Source organism: Nerophis ophidion, linkage group LG05 (assembly GCF_033978795.1).
Source record: "Nerophis ophidion isolate RoL-2023_Sa linkage group LG05, RoL_Noph_v1.0, whole genome shotgun sequence".
Lineage (NCBI taxonomy): Eukaryota > Metazoa > Chordata > Actinopteri > Syngnathiformes > Syngnathidae > Nerophis > Nerophis ophidion.
In genome coordinates this window covers 17852757-17877468 of record NC_084615.1, presented here as the reverse complement: position 1 = coordinate 17877468, position 24712 = coordinate 17852757, and the positions used below count along the sequence as shown (strand labels likewise).

At 39.0% G+C, this 24712-nt stretch overlaps 1 protein-coding gene across 1 annotated transcript in view; it reads left to right on the top strand.

Annotated features, from left to right (window-relative positions):
• The window catches only part of si:rp71-46j2.7 (uncharacterized), a 100097-nt gene that overhangs the window by 12180 nt on the left and 63205 nt on the right, over positions 1-24712 (top strand). The window contains exons 3-8 of the mRNA XM_061899658.1: positions 129-278; positions 2701-2754; positions 12312-12338; positions 19607-19797; positions 19876-19986; positions 20115-20240. Of these exons, the coding sequence (XP_061755642.1) occupies positions 129-278; positions 2701-2754; positions 12312-12338; positions 19607-19797; positions 19876-19986; positions 20115-20240 (659 nt within the window). The remainder of the gene's footprint in view (positions 1-128; positions 279-2700; positions 2755-12311; positions 12339-19606; positions 19798-19875; positions 19987-20114; positions 20241-24712) is intronic.

Here is a 24712-nt window from a genome sequence, read left to right as displayed (position 1 = left end):
GGGAGTAAATATATGATGCAGTTGAAACAATAATATTTCCTTTTCCGTCAGCATCATTTTAACACACGTTTTTATATTGTCTCTCATTAAGGCGTGTACCTAATGGAGTGTCCTGATTGGGCCCTCAGGTTTGAGTCTGTTGGTGACATGGCTGTCTGACCCTGACAACCTCAACCAGCTGGTGGTTAGCCAGCTTGACAGCGTGACACCCAAGGGCTCCATGGAGGAACTGTGCGCCTCCGACCCAGAACAAGCCTCTCTGGCCTCACAGGAGGAGGGCGAGTGTGCCGAAGCGTGAGTAGTGACGGTGTTCTTGTGTTCCTACCCTCCTTGAGGCATCAATAAGGATAAGTAGCTTCCATGTGAGGAGGTGTGAACAAGTGATGACATTAATCATGGTCCCAGTAACATTGCATCTAATAGACAATGTCTCATTCGTGGTGACATCTATCAAAATGAGGGTGGTCCCAATAAGGAGAGATTTGTCAATTGGACTGTGTGTCGCTTTTACAAGTGCTCCCCCTCTGGTCAACATATGAAATAACAAGTTTGTAAACATTTGAAGTGCTCCCCCTCTGGTCAACATATGAAATAACACGTTTGTTAACATTTGAAGTGCTCCCCCTCTGGTCAACATATGAAATAACAAGTATGTAAACATTTGAAGTGCTCCCCCCCTGGTCAACATATGAAATAACAAGTATGTAAACATTTGAAGTGCTCCCCCTCTGGTCAACATATGAAATAACAAGTTTGTAAACATTTGAAGTGCTCCCCCTCTGGTCAACATATAAGGTAACAAATGTGTGTAAACAATTTAAAATTGCCCCCTTTGGCCAAAATTATAAATAAAAGGCGCTGTAATAACTTGAAGTAAATAATGAAGATTAAAAATTTGTTACAAACAAACAATTATAAAAAATGACTAGAAGCATATCTTTATGTTTACATAGTACAATCCCCGTTTCCATATGAGTTGGGAAATTGTGTTAGATGTAAATATAAACAGAATACAATGATTTGCAAATCCTTTTCAACCCATATTCAGTTGAATGCACTACAAAGACAACATATTTGATGTTCAAACTGATAAACTTTTTTATTTTTTTGCAGATATTCATTAACTTTAGAATTTGATGCCAGCAACACGTGACAAAGAAGTTGGGAAAGGTGGCAATAAATACTGATAAAGTTGAGGGACGCTCATCAAACACTTATTTGGAACATCCCACAGGTGTGCAGGCTAATTGGGAACAGGTGGGTGCCATGATTGGGTATAAAAACAGCTTCTCAAAGAATGTTCAGTCTTTCACAAGAAAGGATGGGGCGAGGTACACCCCTTTGTCCACAACTGCGTGAGCAAATAGTCAAATAGTTTAAGAACAACGTTTCTCAAAGTGCAATTTTAAGAAATTTAGGGATTTCAACATCTACGGTCCATAATATCATCAAAAGGTTCAGAGAATCTGGAGAAATCCCTCCACGTAAGCGGCATGGCCGGAAACCAACATTGAATGACCGTGACCTTCGACGGCACTGCATCGAAAACCGACAATCTCTAAAGGATATCACCACATGGGCTCAGGAACACTTCAGAAAACCACTGTCACTAAATACAGTTTGTCGCTACATCTGTAAGTGCAAGTTAAAGCTCTACTATGCAAAGCCAAAGCTATTTATCAACAAAATCCAGAAACGCCGCCAGCTTCTCTGGGCCTGAGATCATCTAAAATGGACTGATGCAAAGTGGTTCTGCGGTCTGACGAGTCCACATTTCAAATTGTTGTTGGAAATATTCGACATCGTGTCATCCGGACCAAAGGGGAAGCGAACCATCCAGACTGTTATCGACGCAAAGTTCCAAAGCCAGCATGTGTAATGGTATGGGGGTGCATTAGTGCCTAAGGCATGGGGTAACTTACACATCTGTGAAGGCACCATTAATGCTGAAAGGTCCATACAGGTTTTGGAACAACATATGCTGCCATCTAAGCGCCGTCTTTTTCATGGACGCCCCTGCTTATTTCAGCAAGACAATGCTCAGCCACATTCAGCACGTGTTACAACAGCGTGGCTTCGTAAAAAAAAAGAGTGGTGGTTCTTTCCTTCAGTCCAGACCTGTCTTCCATGGAAAATGTGTGGCGCATCATGAAGCGTAAAATACGACAGCGGAGACCCCGGACTGTTGAACGACTGAAGCTCTACATAAAACAAGAATGGGAAAGAATTCCACTTTCAAAGCTTCAACAGTTAGTTTCCTCAGTTCCCAAATGTTTATTGAGTGTTGTTAAAAGAAAAAGGTGATGTAACACAGTGGTGAACATGCCCTTTTCCCAACTACTTTGGCATGTGTTAGAGCCATGAGATTCTAAGTTAATTATTATTTGCACAAAAGAACATCAAATATCTTGTCTTTGTAGTCCATTCAACTGAATATGGGTTGAAAATGATTTGCAAATCATTGTATTCCGTTTATATTTACATCTAACACAGTTTCCCAACTCATACGGGAACAGGGTTTGTATGTATTGTTAATGTTGTAAAATACAAATCTTTATATATCTAGAAAGGGTGGTCCTAAAGAGGTAGGCATTTTTCTCAGGTCTCAATAAAGTAACAAACACAAGAGTGTGTGTGTGGTGTATCCTCCAGACCCCGTTTGTCATGTGTTGACCTTGTTTGTTGTATCTTGGTTTCCAGGAACTTGGAGGGAGTGGTTTCCTCCTGGGAGCAGGATTAAGGGAAAGAGCAAAGGTACGATTATTTTTTTTTCCATTTGCTTTAATTGATAGCATTTGTAAGACCAGTCCATCAACTGTCTCCATCCCATCTATCATCACCTCTTTTCACCTCCACGTCATGACCGTTAGGGATGGATACCAAATTCAGCACTACCAGGTACCTGAATTATACATTCAGGCGAGTTGAGCAGTGCCTTACAATCTCCAGCAGGTGGTGCTGTGGTTAAAAAAACAGCACTCTAGGTCTTTGTTTGGTTTATATTTCTAAGCACTTGGATGTAGTCACATTATTTGGGAATAATGGGACATGCTGTAGTAGGTTGGATACAAAAATCTTTAGGACCCATTTTGTTTGGAAATAATACCTGTACGGGTGTGAATCTTTGGGCACCTACGATTCATTCCATCACCGATTCTTGGGATGATTCGGAATCATTTTTTTTTTTAATCAACACGAATCAGACCAATTCTCGCAATGTGTTTGGTGTATTGATTATGGTATATAATGGAACTTTTTCACAACCGTTTGCAGGTTAGATAAAGCTCCTTCTGTTTGCATGGAGATGCCCAAAAAGGCCTTAAAGAAATTGTTACTTAAAAAAAATACTTTTTAATTGATTTTCTTTTTTGTTCTTTTTTTTAAATCATGAATTGTTTTCAAATCACGTTGAATAAGAATGGCGAATGTGAATAGTTTTTGTGTGTGCACCCCTATTTGCTTGGAGAGAAATTTTGTCGCCAACTCTTTATGTGCATGCTTCATCTCTATATCCCGGTTGAATAACGATATAGTAATTACACTATAGTAACTACTATGTACTAGGGCTGGGCGATTTGGCCTTTTATTAATATCTCCATATTTTATAAGGACATTTCACGATACACCATATATATCTCCATATTTTGCCTTAGCCTTGAATGAACACTTGATGCATATAATCACAGCAGTATGATGATTCTATGTGTCTACATTCAAACATTCTTCTTCATACTGCATTAATATATGCACATTTTAAACTTTCATGCAGGAAATCACAACTAAAAGTGTATTTATTAAACAGTTATTAAGCAGTGGCACAAACCTTCATGTCATCTCCAAAACAGAAAGTGCAAGATTGTCAGAGACATTTTAAAACAAGCTATGAGTCCACCTTTGTGCATGATGTCACCATGATGACATATCAAAACACTCAATTAAAGTGCACTTTTTGTACAGAACGCCACTACAATAGTCTAAAACAAATAAAGTGCACTTTTGTGCATGATGTCACACAAGATGTTTCAATAAGTGTCATTACTCCTATGTTGAAGCACAGTACAATCCATCAAGCGATGTGGCTTCATAGCTTACCAAAGTCCTACTAAAACATTTTGGTAGATTTTTGAGCGCCGTGTGTATTGTTCTATATTTTAAATGTTGGTGTTGTTTACTTGAGTCATATTGCTGTCTACACATACCCGGTATCTCTTATATGTGACTGCCATCTACCAGTCACACTCATCATTTCACCGTGTACCAAATAAAATAGCTTCGAGGTGGGTAAGCTCAACCAAACTTATTCCTTACTTACATTAGGCGCTCCAGGTTTGAAGGCACACTAACGAGTTTTTTTTGGGGGGGGGGTTTAAGTGCGCTTAATAGTTCGGAAAATACAGTAATTGATAAATGGATGAACGTATGGGAAACACAAATTGATAAATGGATGAACGTACGGGAAACACTAATTGATAAATGGATGAATGTATGGGAAAAACTAATTGATAAATGGATGAATGTACGGGAAACACTAATTGATAAATGGATGAATGTATGGGAAACACTAGTTGATAAATGGATGAATGTATGGTAAACACTAATTGATAATTGGATGAATGTATGGTAAACCTGATTTTTATTCCCACCTTAAGATATTGTAAACATTAAAAACATTTATTATTGTTAATTAGGGGTGTAAAAAAATACATGTATTATAATGAATCGCAATTTCTTATTTGTTACAATTCTTAATTGATTTACAAAAATCTGTTTTTGTAAATTTTTTATTTTATTTTATTAAGTTTGAAATAAATCTGTCCTGTCCAGCTACTAGGGTAAATCACCTTGATGTTGGATACTTTTCTTGTTTTCTTTGTGTTTGACTTTATTGAGTGATTGACTAGAACAGGGATCACCAACCTTTTTGAAACCAAGAGCTACTTCTTGGGTACTGATTAATGCGAAGGGCTACCAGTTTGATACACTCTTAAATAAATTGCCAGAAATAGCCAATTTGCTCAATTTACCTTTAATATATATATATATATATATATATATATATATATTAAAAAATTGGTATTTCTGTCTGTCATTCCATCGTACATTTTTTTTCCTTTTACGGAAGGTTTTTTGTAGAGAATAAATGATGAAAAAAATACTTAATTGAACGGTTTAAAAGAGGAGGAAACAGGAAAAAAATTTAAAATAAATTTTTAAACATAGTTTATTTTCAATTTCGACTCTTTAAAATTCAAAATTCAACAGAGAAAAAGAAGAGAAAAACTAGCTTATTAGAATATTTAGGAAAAAATTTTAAAAATCATTCATGGAACATCATTAGTAATTTTTCCTGATTAAGATTAATTTTAGAATTTTGATGATGTTTTAAATAGGTTAAAATCCAATCTGCACTTTTTTAGAATATATAACAAATTCGACCAAGCTATATTTCTAACAAAGACAAATCATTATTTCTTCTAGATTTTCCAGAACAAAAATTTTAAAAGAAATTCTAAAGACTTTGAAATAAGATTTAAATTTGATTCTACAGATTTTCTAGATTTGCCAGAATAATTTTTTTGAATTTTAATCAATAAGTTTGAAGACATTTTTCACAAATATTCTTCGTCGAAAAAACAGAAGCTGAAATTAAGAATTAACATAAAATTTACTTATTATTCTTTACAATAAAAAAGATAAATTTACTTGAACATTGATTTAAATTGTCAGGACAGAAGAGGAAGGAATTTAAAAGGTATATGTGTTTAAAAATCCTAAAATCATTTTCAAGGTTGTATTTTTTCTCTTAAATCGTCTTTCTGAATGTTATAAGAAAGAAAGTAAAAAAATAAATGAATTTATTTAAACAAGTTAAGACCAAGTCTTTAAAATATTTTCATGGATTTTTTCAAATTCTATTTGAGCTTTGTCTCTCTTAGAATTAAAAATGTCGAGCAAAGCGAGACCAGCTTGCTAGTTAAATAAAAAATAAAAATAGAGGCAGCTCACTGGTAAGTGCTGCTATTTGAGCTATTTTTTGAACAGGCCAGCGGGCGACTCATCTGGTCCTTACGGGCTACCTGGTGCCCGCGGGCACTGCGTTGGTGACCCCTGGACTAGAATGATGGTCAACACAACCAGTTTTATTTTAGGTAACATCAAACATTATCACAGTCTATTTTATGGAGAAATGTAGTTAATCATAGAACTGGCACCCAATGTACTAAAAAAAAAAATCTGTTTGAATCGAGAATTGATACTGATTGGAATCGTTACCCCCAAGAATTGAATGGAGTGGCATGGTGCCCAAAGATTGACATCAATCCTACTTAGCTGCCAGGCGTCCATGTTGTTACACAGTTGAAGTCCCTGCTGTCTATTGTTTGTTTTTGGCCTTTACTTAGTGAATTGATGACAGGCTGTACCCAAACATTTATTATAGCAACGTAATGAGCCTCCCGCATACTTAACTACCACCAGCCCGACTTTACATAACGCAGGCAAACAAACAGCCTAATAGAATTTGCAGATCAGGAACATTATTTATCATGTGCTTCTGCAAGTAGCCCTTTTCAGCTTCTCTTATTTTGGAACCACCACTGGTTGCCATGCCTCCTCACAGTCTGCGGCTTTATTGATGTTTTTCTATCAAAGGTCAAGGTAGGATTTATAGATATCCTCTGCCAACGTGACAGTGGAGGTGTCAGGTGTGCATGCTCAACACGCTGCAAATGTTCATTATTTCACCTCTGTGCGATGTTTAAGAAGCAGCAAACTCTACTTGTCATGACCCTGTGCAATATTATACGTTGTTTTTTAGGACAGGGCTGTCCAAAGTCGCACACTGTAAAGGTAAAGAATACGGGAGGTGATTTTGATATCCCTACTTTCAAAAGCTGAAACCAATACAATATACTAAGAAGAAAATAAAGAGCACTGTTACTGTAGATTAGACATGAATATTTAATTGAAATTTAGCCACAGAAAGGCCTGTGATTAATCTGATTAATTACCGTATTTTTCGGAGTATACGTCGCACCGGCCAAAAATGAATAATAAGAAGGAAAAAACATATATAAGTCGCACTGGAGTATTATTCGATTTTTTGGGGAAATTTATTTGATAAAACCCAACACCAAGACTAGACATTTGAAAGGCAATTTAAAATACATAAAGAATAGTGAACAACAGGCTGAATAAGTGTACCTTATATGAGGCATAAATAACCAACTGAGAAGGTGCCTGGTATGTTGACGTAACATATTATGGTAAGAGTCATTTAAATAACTATAACATATAGAACATGTTATACCTTTACCAAACAATCTGTCACTCCTAATCGATAAATCCCATGAAATCTTATACGTCTAGCACAGGGGTCAGCAACCAAAAATGTTGAAAGAGCCATATTGGACCAAAAATACAAAAACAAATCTGTCTGGAGCCGCAAAGAATTAAAATCCATATGTAGGCTCCAGCGACCCCAAGGGGAATAAGCGGTAGGAAATGGATGGATTACATACAGATAGTGTGTCATGAGATATAAATTGAATTATGAGGATTTAAAGGAAACTAAGTGAGCTCAAATATAGCTACAAATGAGGCATAATGATGCAATGTGTACATTTCTAAATAGCATGTTAGCATCGACTATCTTGCAGTCATGCAGTGACCACATATGTCTGATTAGCACTCCACATAAGTCAATACCATCAACAAAACTCACCTTTGTGTATTAATGCAGTTTGGTGGATAAAATGAGACGGAAAAATAAGTGGCATAAAACATGTCCGAGAAAGTTATACATGTAAACAAACTACGGTGAGTTCAAGGGCTGTCAAAATTAGTAGGACAAAACGGTGCTCGTCAAATACTTGAATCAGTGAAGCATATTTATTTTAAACAGTGTGCTTTATAACAATTAGGGAGGTTTGTGTCATGTTTGTCCTCCTACAGAAACCATATTAAGACAAAAAATGTTATTTCCCCCTCATCTTTTTCCATTTTTTTATACATTTTTGAAAAAGCTCCAGAGAGCCACTAGGGCGGCCCTAAAGAGCCGCGGGTTGCCGACTCTCGGTCTAGTCTCTTACGTGAACGAGCTAAATAATATTATTTGATATTTTACGGTAATGTGTTAATAATTTCACACATAAGTCGCTCCTGAGTATAAGTCGCACCCCCGGGCCAAACTATGAAAAAAAACTGCGACTTATAGTCCGAAAAATACGGTATTTGTAATCATCTGACAGCACTAATCCAACAAACACAAGACATTGAAATCACCTCAAGTACTCGTTGAATTAGGTCCTGACGTTGAGCCACTCAAATAATAACTTTGAAACAACATGCTTTTTGACGATGTTTAATCAATGTTGGGTTGTGACGTTGATTTGACCATTGAATTTTGGTTATTTCCAGCCAATATTCTACAACACAAATACAACATGGAAACAAAATGCTTTTTGACGACATTTATTCAATGTTGGGTTGTGACGTTGAATTTTTTGACCATTGAATTTTGGTTATTTCCAGCCAATATTCTACAACACAAATACAACGTAGAAACAACATGATATTTGACGACGTTTAATCAATGTCAGGTTGTGACGTTGATTTGACCATTGAAATGTGGTCATTTCCCAACCAATATTCTACAACACAAATACAACGTTGAAACAACATACTTTAGGACAACTTTTAATTAATGTCAGGTTCTGAGGTTGATTTAACATTGAATTGTGGTTATTTGCTATTTGACGACGTTTAATCAATGTCAGGTTGTGACGTTGATTTGACCATTGAAATTTGGTCAATTCCCAACCAATATTCTACAACACAAATACAACCTTGAAACAACATACTTTTGGACAACTTTTAATTAATGTCAGGTTCTGAGGTTGATTTAATATGGAATTGTGGTTATTTCCAGCCAATGTTCTTCAACACAATTAGAACATGGGAACAAAACGCTTTTTGACAACGTTTATTCAATGTCAGGTTGTGACATTGATATGACCATTGAATTTTGGTCAATTTTCAGCCATAATATTACAACACGAAGACAACGTTGAAACATGCTTTTTGACAACGTTTAATCAATTTCAGTTTCCGGTGTTGATTTGACCATTGAATTTTGGTCATTTCCCAACCAATATTCTACGACACAAATACAACGTTGAAACATGCTTTTTGACAACATTTAATCAATGTTGGGTTCTGATGTTGATTTGACCATTGAATTTTGGTTATTTACAGCCAATATTCTTCAACACAATTAGAACATGGAAACAAAATGCTTGTTAACAACGTTAATTCAATGTCAGGTTGTGTCGTTGATTTATTTGACCATTGAAATTTGGTCAATTTTCAACCATAATATTACAACCCAAAGACAACGTTGAAACATGCTTTTTGATGACGATTAATCAATATCCATTTCGGATGTTGATATGACCATTGAATTTTGGTCATTTCCCAACCAATATTCTACAACACAAATACAACGTTTTAACAACATGCTTTTTGACGAAATGCATTCAATGTCAGGTTGTGACGGTGATAGACTATTAAAATTGGTCATTTCCCAACCAATATTCTACAACACAAATACAACGTTGAAACCAGATGCTTTTTGACAATGTTTCATCAATGTAAGTTTCTGATATTGATTTGACCATTGAATTTTGGTAATTTCCAAACTAACATTCTACAACACAAAGACAACGTTGAAAAAACTTGCTTTTTGACAACGTTTATTGAATGTTGGGTTGTGACGTTGATTTGACCATTGAATTTTGGTCATTTCCCAACTAATATTCAACAACACAAATACAACGTTGACACAAAATGCTTTTTCACAACGTTTGTTCAACGTCAGGTTGTGACGTTAATTTGTAAGACCATTGAATTTTGTTAAATTTTCAACCATAATATTACAACACAAAGACAACGTTGAAACAACATGCTTGTTGACGACGTTTAATCAATGTCAGGTTGTGACGGTGATTTGACCATTGACATTTGGTTATTTCCCAACCTATATTCTACAACACAAATACAACGTTAAAACAACATGCTCTTTGACAACCTTTAATCAATGTTGATGTTGATTTGACCATTGAATTTTGGTTATTTCCAGCCAAATTTTTCAACACAATTAGAACATGGAAACAAAATGCTTGTTGACAACGTTAATTCAATGTCAGGTTATGACGTTGATTTATTAGACCATTGAAATTTGGTCAATTTTCAGCCATAATATTACAAAAGACAACGTTGAAACAACATGCTTTTTGACGACGTTTAATCAATATCCGTTTCGGATGTTGATATGACCATTGAATTTTGGTCTTTTCCCAACCAATATTCTACAACACAAATACAACGTTGTAACAACATACTTTTTGATGACATTTATTCAATGTCCGGTTCTGACGTTGATTTATTTGATCAGTGAGTTTTGGTCATTTCCCAACTAATATTCTACAACAAAATACAACGTTGGAACAACATGCATTTTGACGACGTTTAATCAATATCAGTTTCCGATGTTGATTTGACCGTTGAATTTTGGTCATTTCCCAACCAATATTCAACAACACAAATACAACGTTGACACAAAATGCTTTTTGACGACGTTTATTCAATGTCACGTTATGACGTTGATTTATTAGACCATTGAATTTTGTTAAATTTTCAACCATAATATTACAACACAAATACAACGTTGAAACAACATATTTGTTGACGACGTTTAATCAATGTCAGGTTGTGACGTTGATTTGACCGTTGACATTTGGTAATTTCCCAACCAACAACGTGGATCCAACGTTAGACATCAACATTGTCTCAGTTTACGGATACAACTATTTTGCAACGTTGTTTCAGAGTCAGTTTTAAAGAACTTGTCTGTATAATCAACGTTGCATCAATGTCTCGTGACTGCTGCAATACTGTACATTTAAAGGCCTACTGAAATGAGATTTTCTTATTTAAACGGGGATAGCAGGTCCATTCTATGTGTCATACTTGATCATTTCGTGATATTGCCATATTTTTTCTGAAAAGATTTAGTAGAGAATAAAGTTTGCAACTTTTGGTCGCTAATAAAAAAGCCTTGCCTGTACCAGAAGTAGCAGACGATGTGCGCGTGACGTCACGGGTTGTAGGGCTCCTCACATCCTCACATTGTTTATAGTCATAGCCTCCAGCAGCAAGAGCTATTCGGACTGAGAAAGCGACAATTTCCCCATTAATTTGAGCGAGGATGAAATATTCGTGGATGAGGAAATTTAGAGTGAAGGACTAGAAAGAAAGTAACAGGCGAATGCAGTGGGAGCGATTCAGATATTAAACACATTTACTAGGGATAAATCTGTAAAAATCCTTTATCTTTCTATTGTGTTGCTAGTGTTTTAGTGAGATTAAATAGTACCTGAAAGTCGGAGGGGTGTGGCCACGGGTGTGTTCACGCTAGAGTCTCTGAGGGAAGTTAGCAGCTGGCTCCGCTGATGTCTCCGGTAAGAGCCGACTTATTACCACAATTTTCTCACCGAAAACTGCCGGTTGACATGTGGTCGGGATCCATGTTCGCTTGACCGCTCTGTTCCATAGTAAAGCTTCAACTTCGGGAATTTTAAACAAGGAAACACCGGCTGTTTGTGTGGCTAAAGGCTAAAAGCTTCCCACCTACATCTTTCTTCTTTGACTTCTCCATTATTAATTGAACAAATTGCAAAAGATTCAGCAACACAGATGTCCAGAATACTGTGTAATTATGCGAATAAAGCAGACTACTTATAGCTTGGATCGGGCTGGAAAATAATGTCCGCTACAACCCAAGACGTCAATCGCACGCGTCGTCATACCGCGACGTTTTCAACAGGACACTTGGCGGGAAAATTAAAATTGCAATTTAGTAAACTAAAAAGGCCGTATTGACATGTGTTGCAATGTTAATATTTCATCATTGATATATAAACTATCAGACTGCGTGGTCGGTAGTAGTGGGTTTCAGTGGGCCTTCAAAGAAACAATCAGTCAGCATTGTTATCAGCATCAACACTTTAATGATTCATTTCTGCCCCTTTTACCTCATTCTTCTTGTTTTTTCCTCTGTGCAGTTATATTTTTCTAAGTGTGTCACAAGCCACCTTGGACAAGCCTGTTCTTAGACGACTGTGTGTGTGTGTGTGTGTGTGTGTGTGTGTGTGTGTGTGTGTGTGTGTGTGTGTGTGTGTGTGTGTGTGTGTGTGTGGATTTGAACGATTTCATGAAAAGATCAATTATTATTGCTTGAAATTTTCTTGTAGATATTGCACTGAGCAACCAGACAGTTTGTAAGTTCCATTTCCTGTTTTATGGCTAGCGTTACACTTTTCCCCCTCAATCACTGGTGTTGTGTACTGTGGTGATGTCATATGTAAACAAGCTAAAGTGAAAGCAAAACACAGGTGGAGTTAATTCAGTTTGATGCTCACGTATCTGAAGTCTCACCAGATTTTCTGATGTTTACGTTCTGTTTTTTTTTTTAAACCTAATTGATATTTTACTATTGACAAAATTTGATGACGACGGGTAGCACGGTGGACATGCACCTGGGGATAGGCTCCTCCCACCTCCAAAGACATGCACCTGGGGATAGGCTCCTCCCACCTCCAAAGACATACACCTGGGGATGGGCTCCTCCCACCTCCAAAGACATGCACCTGGGGATAGGCTCCTCCCAACTCCATAGACATGCACCTGGGGAGAGGCTCCTCCCACCTCCAAAACATGCACCTGGGGATAGACTCCTCCCACCTCCATAGACATGCACCTGGGGATAGGCTCCTCCCACCTCCAAAGACATACACCTGGGGATAGGCTCCTCCCACCTCCAAAGACACACCTGGGGTTAGGCTCCTCCCACCTCCAAAGACATGCACCTGGGGATAGACTCCTCCCACCTCCAAAGACATACACCTGGGGATAGACTCCTCCCACCTCCAAAGACATACACCTGGGGATAGGCTCCTCCCACCTCCATAGACATGCACCTGGGGAGATGCTCCTCCCACCTCCAAAACATGCACCTGGGGATAGGCTCCTCCCATCTCCATAGACATGCACCTGGGGATAGACTCCTCCCACCTCCAAAGACATACACCTGGGGATAGGCTCCTCCCACCTCCAAAGACATACACCTGGGGATAGACTCCTCCCACCTCCAAAGACATACACCTGGGGGATAGGCTCCTCCCGCCTCCAAAGACATGCACCTGGAGATAGGTTGACTAGCAACACTAAATGGTCCCCAGTTTGTGAATGTTGTCTGTCTATCTCTGTTGACCCTGTGATGAGGTGGCGACTTGTCCAGGGTGTCCCCCGCCCTCCGCCCGAATGCAGCTGAGATAGGCTCCAGCACCCCACCGCAACCCCGAAAGGGACGAGCGGAAGGAAATGGATGGATGGAAAATTTGACAACCTTAAAATCCACATTACAATTACAAACCCCGAAATCAGTGAAGTTGGCATGTTGTGTAAATTGTAAATAAAAACAGAATACAATGATTTGCAAAATCTAAAATGGACTGATGCAAAGTGTAAAAGTGTTCTGTGGTCTGACGAGTCCAAATTTCTAAGTTTTTTTTTATAAAGACCCATCCGGATTGTTCTAGGCCAGTGGTTCTTAACCTTGTTGGAGGTACCGAACACCACCAGTTTCATATATGCATTCACCGAACCCTTCTTTAGTGAAAAATAAAAAAAAAAATTTCAAATTCAAGACAAAGTTATACAGTGGGGCAAAAAAGTATTTAGTCAGCCAGCGATTGTGCAAGTTCTCCCACTTAAAATGATGACAGAGGTTTGTAATTTTCATCATAGGTACACTTCAACTGTGAGAGACGGAATGTGAAAAAAAATCTAGGAATTCACATTGTAGGAATTTTAAAGAATTTCTTTGGAAAATAAGTATTTGGTCAACCATTCAAAGCTCTCACTGATGGAAGGAGGTTTTGGCTCAAAATCTCACGATACATGGCCCCATTCATTCTTTCCTTAACACGGATCAATCGTCCTGTCCCCTTAGCAGAAAAACAGCCCCAAAGCATGATGTTTCCACCCCCATGCTTCACAGTAGGTCTGGTGTTCTTGGGATGCAACTCAGTATTCTTCTTCCTCCAAACACGACCAGTTGGGTTTATACCAAAATGGATACATGGATGATACAGCAGAGGATTGGGAGAATGTCATGTGGTCAGATGAAACCAAAATAGAACTTTTTGGTATAAACTCAACTCGTCGTGTTTGGAGGAAGAAGAATACTGAGTTGCATCCCAAGAACACCATACCTACTGTGAAGCATGGGGGTGGAAACATCATGCTTTGGGGCTGTTTTTCTGCTAAGGGGACAGGACGATTGATCCGTGTTAAGGAAAGAATGAATGGGGCCATGTATCGTGAGATTTTGAGCCAAAGCCTCCTTCCATCAGTACCTATGATGAAAATTACAGACCTCTGTCATCATTTTAAGTGGGAGAACTTGCACAATCGGTGGCTGACTAAATACTTTTTTGCCCCACTGTATGTTTCCGGTAACACTTTAGTATGGGGAACATATTCTATCTACAAAGACTTAATTTAGAGTTATTTGGTTAGGGTTAGAGGGTTAGGATTATAATAAGTCCATGCCGAATAAGGCATTAATAAGAACTTAATAATTACTAGTTAGGAGCCAATATGTTACTACCGTATTTTTTGGAGTATAAGTCGCTCCGGAGTATAAGTCGCACCTGCCGAAAATGCATAATTAGGAAGGAAAAAAACATATTAAAGTCGCACTGGAGTATAAGTCGCATTTTTCGGGGAAATTTATTTGATAAAACCCAACACCAAGAATAGACATTTGAAAGGCAATTTAAAATAAATAAAGAATAGTGACCAACAGGCTGAATAAGTGTACGTCATAAAATATAGAACATGCTATACGTTTACCAAACAATCTGTCACTCCTGATTGCTGAATCGGATTAAATCCTATACGTCTAGTCTCTTACGTGAATGAGCTAAATAGTATTATTTGATATTTTACAGTAATGTGTCAATAATTTCACACATAAGTCGCTCCCGAGTATAAGTCGCACCCCTGGCCAGACTATGAAAAAAAACTGCGACTTATAGTCCGAAAAATATGGTAATTTGCATGTTACTAAGCAACTAATTAATGGTGAATATGTTCCTCATATTGAAGTGTTATCATGTTTTTTTTTTACTGGTGTACAAAATGAACCATGCAAGAGCATCACCTTGTTCAAAGAACATAACCAACACAGTGCATGAACTCACAACAAATTACACACCTGCAAATCAGTCAGCTGTTGCCGTATCCGTAATACGCCGATAGGGAGAAGTTTGGATTTACACGATGAGTCGGGTGTGTTTTGACCTCCGCCAAAACCCTAGGGTTCGACCGAACCCAGGTCAAGAACCACTGTTCTAGGCGCAAAGTGTAAAAGCCAGCATCTGTGACGGTATGGGGGTGTACTAGTCCCCAAGGCATGGGTAACTTACACATCTGTGAAGGCACCATTAATGCTGAAAGGTACATACAGGTTTCGGAGCAACATATGTTGTCATCCAAGCAATGTTATAATGGACGCCCCTGCTTATTTCAGCAAGACGATGCCAAGCCATGTGTTCTTAGGGTACTATACTGTCTTGCTTGAAATCCAGACCTGTCTCCCATTGAAAATGTGTGGCGTATTATTAAAATGATTCTCTGCATTTGACCCATCACCCTTGATCACCCCCTGGGAGGTGAGGGGGAGTACCCGGGAATCATCTTTGCTGATTCAACCCCCATATTATGAAGCCTAAAAAAGCAGAAAGGAGATTGTTGAACAACTTAAAGGCCTACTGAAATGAGATTTTCTTATTTAAACGGGGATAGCAGGTCCATTCTATGTGTCATACTTGATTATTCGCAATATTGCCATATTTTTGCTGAAAGGATTTAGTAGAGAACATCCATGATAAAGTTTGCAACTTTTGGTGCTAAGACAAAAGCCTTGCCTGTACCGGAAGTCGCAGACGATGACGTCACATGTTGAGGGCTCCTCACATCCTCACATTGTTTTTAATGGCAGCCTCCAACAAAAAGTGCTATTCTGACCGAGAAAACGACAATTTTCCCATTAATATGAGCGAGCATGAAAGATTCGTGTTTGAGGATATTGGTAGCGACGGACTAGAAAAAAAATTTAAAAATAAAAACGCGATTGCATTGGGACGTTTTTAGACACATTTACTAGGATAATTCTGGGAAATCCCTTATCTTTCTATTGTGTTGCTAGTGTTTTAGTGAGTTAAATAGTACCTGATAGTCGGAGGTATATGTCCACGGGTGTCTTGACGCCAGTGTCTCAGGGGAGTCGATGACAGCTATGAACGGCACAAACTCAGCTTTTCTCCAGTAAGAACTGACTTTTTAACCCCAATTTTCTCACCGAAACCTGCTGGTTGACATTCCGTCGTGTTTAATGTTCTCTTGACCGCGCTGTGATCCATAGTAAATTTTCACCTCCGGGAATTTTAAACAAGGAATCACCGTGTGTTTGTGTGGCTAAAGGCAAAAGCTTCCCAACTCCATCTTTCTACTGTGACTTCTCCAATATTAATTGAACAAATTGCAAAAGATTCAGCAACACATATGTTCAAAATACTGTGTAATTATGCCGTTAAGAAAGACGACATTTAGCTGTGTGTGTGTGTGCGTAGCGCTCATCCTTCCTAAAAACCCCTGACGTCTTGCGTACACGTCATCATTACACGTCGTTTTCAAGACAAAACTCCCGGGAAATTTAAAATTGTATTTTAGTAAACTAAAAAAAACGTATTGGCATGTGTTGCAATGTTAATATTTCATCATTGATATATAAACTATCGGACTGCGTGGTGGGTAGTAGTGGGTTTCAGTCGGCCTTTAAGCTGTACATCAAGCAAGAATTGGAAATAATTCAACATCAAAAATGTGTCTCCTCAGTTCCCAAACCTTTACTGAGTCTTGTTAAAAGGAAAGGCCATGTAACACACTGGTAAAAATGCCATGTTGCTGCCATTAAATTCTAAGTTCATGATTATTTGCAAAAAAAAAAAGTAGTTTTTCAGTGTGAGCATCAAATATCTTGTCTTTGCGGTCTAAGTTGAAAAGGATTTGCAAGTCATTGGTATCCTGTTTTTATTGAGTGTTGACTAGATAAGCGTCACCAAAATCATCCTCCACCTGAACCAACTTTTTATCAGGACCGTACCCGCCCGCCAACCGCCCGCTGAATTACATCAGAGGTTGGCCACCTTTACCACTCACAGAGCTATTTAAACCTGTTTCACAGAGTAATGTAGTCAATTGGAGCCGCTAACGTTCTCGCGACTATTCAATAACGTTCATCCTAATGACAAGAATAAGGGTGTGCTGTGAAGCCATTGCCTTTGACATCTTCAACAACATGTACGAACCGATTGATGGTCCGCAATCATACGTATAAGATTGAAAGGCATACTTGGTGATACAGAGTACACTGATGGTTGTGATATAAACAACTCTAACACTTACTAATATGCGCCACGCTGTGAAGCCACACCCAACAAGATTGACTAACACATTTCGGGAGAACATCTTTACAGTAACACAACATAAACGCAACACAACTAATACCCATAATCCTTTGTATTCATGACACTTCCTGAATATATTTTACACCCCCGCACCCCCAACCCCGCCCACCTTACCGACGCACGGGGGGTGGCGGGGTTTGGGGTGTATAAAATAGTCAGGAAGTGTCATGAATACAGAGGATTATGGGTATATGTTGTGTTACTGTGAGGATGTTCTCCCGAAATGTGTTTGTCGTTCTTAATTGGTGTGCCTTCACAGCGTGGCGCATATTACTAAGAGTGTTAAAATTGTTTATATCACAACCATTAGTGTACTCTGTGTCACCCAGTATGCCTTGCAGTGGTGTGCGTGTTGCCGCAGAAGCCACACACAACATGATGCTGGACTGACAAGCAGATAGAGTATGATGTAGAAGGCGACAAAGCCAATGGCTTCATAGCACTCACTAATATTTAAAGGGGATCATTATCACCAGATCTATGTAAACGTCAATATATACCTTGATGGTGCACAAAAAAGACCATATATTTTTTTTAACCGATTTCCAAACTCTAAATGGGTGAATTTTGGCGAATTAAACGCCTTTCTGTTTATCGCGCTGGAAGCGATGACGTCAGAATGTGACGTAGCCGAGGTAACACACCCGCCCTTTTCATTTTCAACACATCACAAACACCGGGTCTCAGCTCTGTTATTTTCCGTTTTTTTGACTATTTTTTGGAACCTTGGAGACATCATGCCTCGTCGGTGTGTTGTCGGAGGGTGTAACAACATTAACAGGGAGGGATTCAAGTTGCACCACTGGCCCGAAGATGCTAAAGTGTCTGCCGCCAGACCCCCATTGAATGTGCCAGAGTGTCTCCACATTTTACCGGCGATGCTAAGGCTGACATGGCACAGAGATGTATGGATAACCTGCAGATGCATTTGCAACTATAAAGTCAACAAAATCACAAAGGTGAGTTTTGTTGATGTTGACTGCCAGCTAATCGATGCTAACATGCTACGCTAATCGATACTAACATGCTATTTACCGGCGGTGCTAAAGCAGACATGGCACAGATAGATGTATGGATAACCTGCAGATGCTTTTGCAACTATATTACGTTTCCTTCCACCCACAATTAATGCAAAAAAAACACTTACCAATCGACGGATTTAAGTTGCTCCAGTGTCAAAAGATGCGAAAGTCCTGATCGTTTGGTCCGCACATTTTACCGGCGATGCTAACGCAGCTATTCGGCCATGCTATGGCTATGAATAGCGTCAATAGCTATTCGCTCAATAGCTTCAGTTTCTTCTTCAATATTTTCATACTCCAACCATCTGTTTCAATACATGCGTAATCTGTTAAATCGCTTAAATTGCTGAAATCCGAGTTTGAATCCGAGCTAATGACACAATATCTTGCTGTGGTATTCCCATTGTTTGTTTACATTGGCAGCACTGTGTGACGTCACAGGGAAATGGATAGTCGCATCGCAAATAGCGAAAATCAAGCACTTTAAAGCTTTTTTTTAGGGATATTCCGAGACCGGTAAAATTTTGAAAAAAAATACAACAAGCCACTGGGAACTGATTTTTATTGTTTTTAACCCTTTTGAAATTGTGATAATGTTCCCCTTTAATATCTGGGTGACTCCCGGCAGTCATCCTAGAGAATACTAGCGTCTCCTATTGACTTCTCCGCTTTATGACACGAGTCTTAAATGGCTCTTTGAATGGCAAAGGAAACCAATCCCAGAACCATATATATCAAATATCTCCGGATGGTTCAACCGCCACCCGCCCGAATCTAATTAAAATATTTTTTTTTCGTCATGTCAACCGCCCGACCCGCGGTTCACCCGCGGACTCAGCGGATGAGACCGCAAACCGCGCATCTCTAGTGTTTACGCAACGTGCTGACTTCACTGCTTTGGGGGTTTTGTATGATTTTGCTCTCTATTAGGCAACAAGCTGAAAGCGGGGTGGTCCAAGTTTGTGGACAAGGTGAAGACCAAGAAAGCCAAGAAAAAGAAAATGAAGAAGCTGGAGCAGGAGCTGGTGATGAGGCTGATGGCGGCCCAGGGCGACGTGTCCAACGAGGACGAGGCCAGCAGCAGGGAGGGCTCCGTCCACAGCCAGCACAGCTCCGAGCGGGTGAGGCCCCAACGCTGAAGGCGGCCACTTGTGCAACATGGCAGACTCATTGTCGCTCTACGGCCGAAACCCCGTTAGGAGGACAGTGACCTGGAGAACTACCTGACAAGCGTCCAAGAGGATATGATGGAGTTCAAGCTGTCTTATGAAATGTGGCGCGTCGGCTGCTGGGCTGTCAGCATCCCTCATGTGAGTTATAAATATCTCCTGACAGTGTGGAATGTCCTGCGGGGGCCTGTTATTTGTCTGCCAAACCTTGCTCTACCTCGCTATTTTCTCTTTGAAGCACTTTTGTTCCGTCCACGTGCGTGTTGCAGGCCGAGTGGGAAAACGAGGAGCTGGTCTTCACAGTGCACCTGGAGGAAAGGGGGAGCCCGGAAAATCTACAGTGGGACATCAAGAAGACGTACATGGAATTCATCTATTTCCGAAACAGGTGGCAGGTAAATGCAGGGGTGTGCCGTCTCTGCTGGACTAATATAACCAGAAGTCATCATCATAATTAAAGAAAAAGTCATTTTTTTACAAACCCTGTTTCCATAGGAGTTGGGAAATTGTGTTAGATGTAAATATAAACGGAACACAATGATTTGCAAATCATTTTCAACCCATATTCAGTTGAATATGCTACAAAGACAACATATTTGATGTTCAAACTCATAAATGTTATTTTTTTTTGCAAAAAAAAAATAACTTTGAATTTCACGACTGCAACACGTGCCAAAGTAGTTGGGAAAGGGCATGTTCACCAGTGTGTTACATCACCTTTTCTTTTAACAACACTCAATAAACGTTTTGGTACTGAAGAAACTAGTTGTTGAAGCTTTGATTGTGGAATTCTTTCCCATTCTTGTTTTATGTAGAGCTTCAGTCGTTCAATAATCTGGGGTCTCCGCTGTCGTATTTTATGCTTTATAATGCGCCACACATTTTCCATGGGAGACAGGTGTGGACTGCAGGCAGGCCAGGAACGTACCCGCACCCTTTTCGAAGCCACGCTGTTATAACGTGCTGAATGTGGCTTGGCATTGTCTTGCTGAAATAAACAGGGGCATCCATGAAAAAGACACGCTTAGATGGCAGCATATGTTGTTCCAAAACCTGTATGTACCTTTCAGCATTAATGGTGCCTTCACAGATGTGTAAGTTACCCATGCCTTGAGCACTAACACACCCCTATACCATCACACATGCTGGCTTTTGAACTTTGCGTCGATAACAGTCTGGATGGTTCGCTTCCCCTTTGTTCCGTATGACACGATGTCGAATATTTCCAAAATCAATTTGAAATGTGGACTCGTAAGACCACAGAACACTTTTCCACTTTGCATCAGTCCATCTTAGATGATCTCGGGCCCGGAACAGCCGGTGCCGTTTCTGGATGTTGTTGATAAATGGCTTTGGCTTTGCATAGTAGAGCTTTAACTTGCACTTACAGATGTAGCGCCAAACTGTATTTAGTGACAGTGGTTTTCTGAGTGTTCCTGAGCCCATGTGGTGATATCCTTTAGAGATTGATGTCGGTTTTTGATACAGTGCCGTTTGAGGGATCGATGGTCACGGCCATTTAATGTTGGTTTCCGGCCATGCCGCTTACGTGGAGTGATTTCTCCAGATTCTCTGAACCTTTTGATGATATTATGGAGCGTAAATGTTGAAATCTCTAAACATCTTGCAATTGCACTTTGAGAAACGTTGTTCTGAAACTGTTTGACTATTTGCTCACGCAGTTGTGGACAAAGGGGTGTACCTCGCCCCATCCTTTGTTGTGAAGGACTGAGCATTTTTTGGGAAGCTATTTTTATACCCAATCATGGAACCCACCTGTTCCCAATTAGCCTGCACACCTGTGGGATGTTCCAAATAAGTGTTTGATGAGGATTCCTCAACTTTATCAGTATTTATTGCCACCTTTACCAACTTCTTTGTCATGTGTTGCTGGCCTCAAATTCTAAAGTTAATGATTATTTGCCAAAAAAAAAACATGTTTATCAGTTTGAACATCAAATATGTTGTCTTGGTAGCATATTCAACTGAATATGGGTTAAAAAGGATTCGCAAATCATTGTATTCCGTTTATATTTAAATCTAACAAAATTTCCTGACTCATATGGAAACGGGGTTTGTATTTACTTTCCCTAAATATCTAAAAGTATTCATATTCTCTTTATGTCATATTATGCTCCTTCCAGCGCTGTTTTTAGAGTTTTTAGCCAATCAGAATTCAGCTTGCTTCTGTTGCCATGCTGTACCAAATCTGCCTCAGGCCTTCAGATTCAGCAATGCTGGCGTCCGTGCACTGTAAGTGAACGGGCACATACAGTTGATAGACCGTTGCAATAGCCAATGAAGTAAGGCCTTCTAGCTGGCCTAAGGCAGCTATATAGTGATGTTATAAGCTAGGTCAGTGTTTTTCAACCACTGTGCCGTGAGATACAGTCTGGTGTGCCGTGGGAGATGATCTAATTTCACCTATTTGGGTTAAAAATATTTTTTGCAAACCAGTAATTATAATCCGCAAATAATGTGCCGTTGTTGAGTGTCTGTACTGTCTGGAGATATGGCAGACTTACCACGTTATACTCTTCCATATCAGTAGGTGGCAGCCGGTAGCTAATTGCTTTGTAGATGTTGTAAACAGCGGGAGGCAGGGTGCAGGTAAAAAAGGTATCTAATGCTTAAACCCCAAAAAAGGTGGGCGTCCCCTAAGAAAAGGCATTGAAGCTTAGGGAAGGCTATGCAGAACGAGACTAAAACTGAACTGGCTGCAAAATAAACAAAAACAGAATGTTGGATATTTCGATACCTTTACTACACTTTTCTAAATAAATGGGAACCACAAAAAATGTCTTGTCTTTATTCAAACAAAAAATCTTAGGGTACATGAAACATATGTTTATGGTTGTAATTTAGTCCTTAAATAAAATGTTGAACATACTAGACAACTTGTCTTTAGCAGTAAGTAAACAAACAAAAATTCTTAATTAGTCTGCTGTAACATATTGTGTCATTTATCTACCTATTATTTTGTCAACATTTTAAAGGACAAACTGTAAAAATTAATTATTAATCCACTTGTTCATGTACTGTTAATATCTGCTTATTTTCAGTTTCAACATGTTCTATCTACTCTTTTGTTCAAATGTAATAATCACTTATTCTTCTCTTCTTTGATACTTTACATTAGTTTTGGATGATACCACACATTTAGGTATGGATCCGATACCAAGTAGTTACAGGATCATACATTGGTCATAATCAAAGTCATCATGTGTCCAGGGACGTATTTTGAGTTTATAAACATAATATGAATTCTAAAAAAAGGAAAAAAGATTTTTTGACGATTTAGAAATATCGACGTAATCATAGTGGTATGGACTAGATACACTCTTGTACTTAGTATCATTACAGTGGATGTCAGGTGTAGATCCACCTATGGCGTTTCTTTACATTGTGACGCCGGTGAGCTATTGTATCCTCCTACAGTGTGTAGTGAAGCATGTTTAGCTATTCCTCGTCCTCCAGTGATAATAATACTTGTTAGAAATGTACTTAATTTGTCGCCATGGAAACCAGGATTAATAATGACGGCAACAACACTCCCGACGGTTATGATGACCCTTTTTAAATTAAAATGATCTAAAAACTGATATATCCACTTTCATAACCTCAGGGGCCCCGGCGGACTTACTGGTGCCAACTTGCTATTTTAAACACTAACATGACAACAAGAGAGATCTGTCTTTCCCCGTGAAAATCTCCCCAATCTAAACTCCTATAAACCCATTACTCTCCGAGCAACTAAACTGTTTAGTCGTCCTCATTGAAGCTACAAGCTGTGCTCTCTGAGCACGGAATTATGACCATCCATCTTTCCTCAGAGGAAAAGACTTGGGAGGTGTTTGATGGTGCGTTCAAGTACCGCTGAACAGAGCAGGACAAACGCAACACCCGCCAGAAGTGATACATTATTGGGATATATTTGATTTGAAAGGCACTTTTCATTTAAAGTGCTTCTGTACAAACATTTATTTACGGTACAACAATAAAAGATTAGCTATTAAAACAGATAAAACACAGATTAAAACATAAGCACACAAAATGCAAAATACTGTTTTTTCTAACAGTGTATTTATTTTTACCTTATTTTTCGACAAATCTTTTTTTGTAGATTGCAATAATTTTCTATTAAGGACACGTATTATGTCAATCAATCAATCAATGTTTACTTATATAGCCCTAAATCACGAGTGTCTCAAAGGGCTGCACAAGCCACAACGACAAATCCACAGCTCAGATCCCACATCAGGGCAAGGAAAAACTCAACCCAATCGGACAATGAGAAAGTGTGGCTCTAGTTAATAGTGTGAGAGTCCAGTCCATAGTGGATCTAACATAATAGTGAGAGTCCAGTCCATAGTGGATCCAACATAATAGTGAGAGTCCAGTCCATAGTGGATCTAACATAATAGTGAGAGTCCACTCCATAGTGGATTTAACATAATAGTGTGAGAGTCCAGTCCATACTGGATCAAACATAACAGTGAGAGTCCAGTCCATAGTGGATCTAACATAACAGTGAGAGTCCAGTCCATAGTGGATCTAACATAATAGTGTGAGAGTCCAGTCCATAGTGGATCTAACATAATAATGAGAGTCCAGTTCATAGTGGATCCAACATAAAAGTGTGAGATTCCAGTCCATAGTGGATCTAACATAATAGTGAGAGTCCAGTCCATAGTGTATCTAACATAATAGTGAGAGTCCAGTCCATAGTGGATCTAACATAATAGTGAGAGTCCAGTCCATAGTGGATCCAACATAATAGTGAGAGTCCAGTCCATAGTGGATCTGACATAATAGTGAGAGTCCACTCCATAGTGGATTTAACATAATAGTGTGAGAGTCCAGTCCA